The sequence below is a fragment of the Quercus suber genome, unplaced genomic scaffold (genome assembly GCF_002906115.3).
Source record: "Quercus suber isolate HL8 unplaced genomic scaffold, Cork oak 2.0 scaffold_204, whole genome shotgun sequence".
NCBI classification, from domain to species: domain Eukaryota; kingdom Viridiplantae; phylum Streptophyta; class Magnoliopsida; order Fagales; family Fagaceae; genus Quercus; species Quercus suber.
The window spans coordinates 998705-1005030 of NW_027069662.1; the positions used below are offsets into that span (position 1 = coordinate 998705).

The following is a 6326-nucleotide window of genomic DNA, read 5'->3' on the forward strand; positions in this document are numbered from 1 at the left end:
AAAGCCTAGCCACCAACTAGGTGCTTAATTGCCTAATCATAATCCATATTACAACACGAAGCTTCTTTATATCATTGCTTGTCTTTATTCACACCACACATTTGTCTATCTGATAATATTCTTTATTCTCTATTCGGTACTAGATTTGCCAATGAAAGTTTTTTCACTTTTTTTTTCCTCTAACTACTTTGAATTTCGGACCTTGCTAATCCCACTACACATTTCTTTAATTAACCTCGCCAAACAGCATATTCTTTTTTTATATTTTCACTGGTTTATGGTTCTGACCTTGTATAAATCTAGGGTTTTGTTCAATTGGTCCGGTAGGAATAGGTAAAGAAAGCTCTCATAGTTTCTGAGGTAGTACCCATAAAACTATAAACCATTTTCTGTTTAAGCCATGGACTTGAATGTTTTCTTGAAGGAAACAGTTTGTCTAAGGCCGTCTGAACAGTCCCAAAGACAAACTATTGAACTTTCTGGTCTGGACAGGATATCCCCTGCAATTCTCTATGCTGTCTTCTTTTATAAATGTAATTTGAACTCAGAGGCAGAAAATAGTATTGAGAGAGCCAAGAGAGCTCTCCAAAAGGTTCTGGTTTCATGGAATCCAGCTGCTGGGAGATTTAGAATCAGTGATGCAACAGGGAAGCTAGAGATTGACTGCAACGATGAAGGTGTAACCATGATCACTGCAGTGTGTGATTCCAAGCTTGAAGAGCTTGGCAAACTGCATGAATACAAACCATGCTATGAAAAGCCTGTTCCGCAGCTTTCTGATGCTGATGATATATCAAAAAACCCACTTGTTCTTGTGCAGGTTTTGGTTTCATTTGCTTATGAACAATGCATACCCTTTTTATTTTGCTAAGTAAATAGTACTGTAGAAGGGAGAAGTGGAGCTCAAATCCTGACATCAGGCATCATAAAGGGTGCCAGTAATACTGGGCTATCTGTCGAATCCCATCAAGAAAAACCCTACTTTTAACAATTTATTTCAGTAATTTTTTTTTAGGTCTCTAACATCTAGCTATAAAATTTCTTTCATATTGAAGTGTTTCTACAATCCTTGAAAATTATTATTTGGAAACTTTATGAACCGGAGGTCATGCCAGTCAAGTTTTGCACTCCAAAAAAGGAAACCCTAAATTTGTCTTTTTGACATTAAAGTTCAATAGTGTATAGTTAATTTCTTTCGATTCCCACCCAAAAGAGAAAATAAAGGTGTACCATCCCAAGTCTATTAATAATTGTGTAAGCTTAATTTAGGTCATGAAAGTAATCATGTCTCTTCACTATTGTTCCCCACTTTCTGCTGCTGATTTATTTTTGTTTAGATTTATGCTTCTATATATTAGGTGAGAAGAAAAATAATCTAGGTCCGCTAATGATGTACGGAACCCTAACCCTAGATACTAATTTTCTTTATTTGTCTAGTTGTTGATTATAGAGCTATTACTTTTAAGGATAATATATTTACTGTTATAATCAGTTATCATTATCTAATCATTTCAATCTAGAAATTTTTATTCAACTAGCTTCTGTGTGCTTCTAATTATGAAACTTGAGAAGCTTTTTTCTTCTAGGGTTTGACTGAACAACAATTTACTTATATTTGCTTCAAGGAATTAAAATTAAGTTACACCGGATAAGACTGAACAAAAAGAAAAAAGAATCCAAAAGCTACACCTTGGGTTATACAGTTTTAGACATCATAAATATTCTATGAATCCACTAAAGCATTATAAATGTTGTGTGGCTAGTTTAATTGATGACTGGGGTTATACACCACTAAACCAAAGGTGGACATGAAAAAAAATGGAGAAATCAATTCCACTTCACTTTTTCATTCAGAATGGATTAGACGATAGATATAATATTAAGCTTTGTCTTTCCCCTGTATAGGCTCTGTGTTTGTGTGTGTTGTGTTTTTCTCGAGAATTTAACCCCCAACATTTTCTAAGTTAATGTTCCCTATTTATCTGCAGATAACAAGGTTTGCTTGTGGAGGGCTTTCAGTTGGTGTTGGAGGTAGCCATGCTTTATTTGATGGCAGTGGAGCATTCACTTTTCTAGCATCATGGGCTCATATATCAAGTGGGAAAGATGAATCTGACCTTATTGTTCCCAACCATTCAAGAGCTGCGATATTGCATGCTATCTATTCTCTGCATTCAACCCCTTCAGCTGCTTCAATTTATGAACAAGACCACATAATAGCTATTGAAGATCTCTATGGGATACCAATGCAGGCCATGGCATCCGATGACAGATGTTGGGAAAATGCACTAGCAAAATTCAGCCAAGTTGATCCTCAAGGGGGGCTTGAACTTATTACATTGTGCATCAATAAGGAAACTGTTGAGACATTGAAGGCATTAGCAATCGAGAGGGGCAAGCTCTTGAAGTGTTCTACGTTCGATGTTTTATGTGCACACGTATGGAAGGTATGTTTTAGAAGCAGGAAAGGAAAAGATATTTCCATTCAATAAATCAAAAAGACATTTTCAGGACCACCGGAGCATGAGTATTATGAAGCATTAGATTTTCTTTTTGAAAAGAATATATAATTGTGTATAATACTCAAAAGTATAATGCACCTAAACTAGTTCTAATTATAACATTTGGTGGTACACTGGTGTTTGAATGGTAAATAATTATTATGAAAGAAATATTCCATAGCCATATACAGGTGTAAACAAAGTTAATTTCCTTACCATGCATTAACTTTTAAGCTGTGTACTTGAGTTCATACTTTGCACGCATCTGCACAAATTTCATAAAAGAACTATATATTTATAGACATGCATGGTAAATTCTTTGTTAAATTAAATCAAGGATGAATGATACAATTTGTAGGAGATTACCAGCAAAAATCACAAACAATGCATCAAAAAGGGATTATAGCAAATAATATATAAGTGAAACAAATATTAAGTTGTGATTTCTTTTATACATTTTATTAATATCTAAAGATTCCTGAAAAATTATTCCTCCATTATTGGAAATCTATTTTTATTTGAGAACTAGGTTGATAGTAGCCCATAGTAAATCTATGATAACCTTAGCTAGGGATAATCAATCTAGGGTTAGTAGTAAGGTATATAAATCACCCACTGTAAATATGTATATTACTAAGTAAACATGTAGTTGTCTATGGTTTATAATATAAATCAATTTGGGTCATGAGACCGTATATTACTGAGTAAACATGTAGTCATCTTGGGTTTTATTATAAGGACAAAACTTATCTACAAAATTGGTTGCAATCTAAAACTACAATCTTACTCAATACATTCACATTTATACATATTTTGAAAATCTAACCGTTAAATTGCATATTCTTTATGTTCTTAATACACATATCAAATTTTGTGTCAATTGAATATTATTTATTTTATGATCTATAAGCTTACATTTGATGCATAATTTTAAAATACAAAAAGTTGCAATTTGAATAATTTATTGATGATATAGTTATCGATCTTTAATTTTATAGAAATTTTGCAACATAGAGGATATAAGAAGAAAATATAATCCAACGGTAGATTTGTCAAAATTCACCTCCAATAAAGAGATATTGAATAAGGTTGTTGTCTTAAGTTATAACTAATTTTGTAACTAAACTTTGTCCTTATTATAATATAAATCAATGCGGGTTATGAGACTGAATTAAATTAACCTCTCTCTCTCTCTCTCTAAAATAGCAACATGCATGGAATTAGAGCCACCAACTCAACAATCCACCACCTAGTCACTTGCACTTCACCATCCATTACTAGACCTCAAAATTGCCTCAATCCGGCCCATTACTAGCTCTTTTTTTGACAAAAAAAAACATGCTATTTAGACTTTAGTGTACCGCTCAGTCTTTTCATAATCACTGTAAGATGCCACATATGCTCTCACACGCTCCCCCAGCGTGCTTAGGGGCATGCACACATCGCTATATATAGCTCTTGAGACATATTCTCATACTCATTTATGTGTTGGCTCCATATTGACAACATATTTCACATGCTCCAAGCATTGTACATGCCTCACTCTATCACATGTTGATGTTGGGATGCAGTTAGTGGCTCATGTTTTCCCTGCAACTTAGTATTGGGGACTCTCTTACGTATCAAATTTCTTCAAATGCTACACACACCTTACATAGTTTTCCTAACCGTCAAACCACCTCTAATAAAATTCCGAACACCGTTCAACCATCCCAACAAATTTCCAACCATATATAATGATTCCACCTGCTTCATTTAATGGTTATTGAAGAATTTTCATCTAAATCTAAGTTGCCATTAGACTTCCGCTTTGAAATTGAATTTAAGGGGGTGCTAGAAAAATACATTTGTGTCCAGCTATTGTAAACTTAGGGAAACCCAAGGTTAGTCAATTTAGGGTGAACTACAGTTGATTTACTATATAAATCACTCATTTTAGCCACTTACATCATTGAGGGTAGATGTGGTTGTTTTTTTGGGTCTTGTGCTAGTTATGGATGCAGTGAAGCTGAATCACATTAATTTTCAATATGTTTTCTCTCTCCCTCTCACTCTCAATCCCATATATATAACAATTTCAACATATTTTTTTTGAAAATGACAACCATAGCTCGTCAATTTTACAATCGTGTGTGTTGTAAAATTATATTTGTTGGTAGCTGGTAATGACAAATTCTTTTTTGACGAAAAATAATTCCAGAAATCCATTGTCAGGATTTAGAATATTATCACCTCTCTAATACTCATGATTTGGGCCGGATTATACATGTGTCTTGAACCTCTACTCTTCTTGTCAGTTTTCTAAACCATTTTTTTTTTTATCTACCATTTTCAATGTTAAACTATACGCAGAACGTCAATAACATCTATGCGTCATCTATAAACAAATAAACTATGGTTGTAAAAAGCATATTATATATATATGTCTGACTAGTACACTAAAAGTCAACAAAACTGAATGCACCTTTAATTCCCTTGGTCACAAACATGGATTCCTGTATACATCCCCTTGTATTTGTGGTTGTGATTTCTCATACACCTCCACATATATACACACACTAACTATACACATTTCTCATCCTCTTTGTGCTTACAACTAAACAGTAATAACTGTGTTTGTGATTGATTTTCTATTTTCTAATCATATAGGCAAGAGTAAAGGCTCTTCTTCTAGATCCCAACACAAATATATGTTTGCAGTTCCCGGTTGATTCCCGAAACAGGTTCCAACCTCCACTTGGTGAAAACTTTACTGCCAATGCCTTTGTTCTCGCCTCAGTTTCGTGTTTAGTAAAAGAACTATTAGAAGAACCTCTTCACAGCACAATTCATAAAATTCAAGCAGCAAAAGATATTATTACTGATGAGTACATCAAACTATACGCAAAAGCTCTCGAGTCCTCGAACAAGTTTTTACCATCTATGCGAGAATTGACAATTATTACTGATTGGCTGAAGTTCCCCTTCAATGCACTAGATTTTGGTTGGGGAAAACTTTCTAGTGCTGCTCTTTTAGCAACTCCTGTGCAGGAAACTGCATTTCTGATGATGAATCTTGAAGAATCTGGAGGTTTCTTAGTTCGGATTGGAATTGGAGGTCAATACGTGCATGATCTTATCAGCAACCTCAATAACTTCAACTACTGATGAAGTGGCAGAGCCCCTTCATGCATGTACGTTTCGAACTATGTTAAGTTTTTGTAAGAAATTGGTTTTTAGTCTGACTGGTGCTGTAGTATAGATCTCAGTGATTTTTTTTTGGAAGAAAGACCTCAGTGTCTTATATTATAGCATAAACTTTGTAAAAAAAAAACTAGTCAGAAGTATGTGAAATACTGTTTGTGAGTTTGTGATCTTTCGATTAATAAAACTATTGTGTACTGTTATAAATAATGTATTTCTAATCTTTCTCCTAGCCTGATAATTCATGAGAAAATATCCTCTAATTCTTGTTTACATCCACTATTTTTCATCAATATCCATAATTAATGCCAAAATGTTCAAATTTTAACATGTGATAGTGCATGTAAAATTAAAATAAATAAATAAAAACCGAGTATAAGAGTATAAATGCCCTAATTTATGTGTACCTTCATAATCTTGTTTAGCATCAAGTAAATGTCAAGACTACTTTCCTCAATGAGTATTAATGTTTAAGGACATGAAGGGAAGTTTACAATTTTCATGTTTAAGGACATGAAGGAAATTTTACAATTTAAAAAGATCCTTGCATGGATTCAAGCAATCCTCCAAGCAATGGTATTTGAAGTTTCATAAAATAAAAAAATAAAAAATAAAAAAATCTTAAAGATTGGTTATGAGATG

The 6326-nt window shown here is 33.5% G+C and overlaps 1 protein-coding gene across 1 annotated transcript; it reads left to right on the plus strand.

Moving 5' to 3' along the window:
* Positions 1-400: 400 nt before the first annotated feature.
* Positions 401-5871, plus strand: LOC112038485 (brassinosteroid-related acyltransferase 1). Its single transcript, XM_065779290.1, has 4 exons — positions 401-848; positions 1906-1916; positions 1989-2447; positions 5151-5871. The coding sequence occupies exons 1-4, from the start codon at positions 401-403 to the stop codon at positions 5646-5648; spliced, it is 1416 nt and encodes a 471-aa protein (XP_065635362.1). The 3' UTR covers positions 5649-5871.
* The last annotated feature ends 455 nt before the right edge of the window (positions 5872-6326 follow it).

Coding starts and splice junctions, on each gene's coding strand:
- LOC112038485 (XM_065779290.1), top strand. CDS start 401: ATGGACTTGAATGTTTTCTTGAAGGAAACAGTTTGTCTAAGGCCGTCT. Junction 2,448..5,150: donor TATGTGCACACGTATGGAAG/GTATGTTTTAGA, acceptor CTAATCATATAG/GCAAGAGTAAAGGCTCTTCT.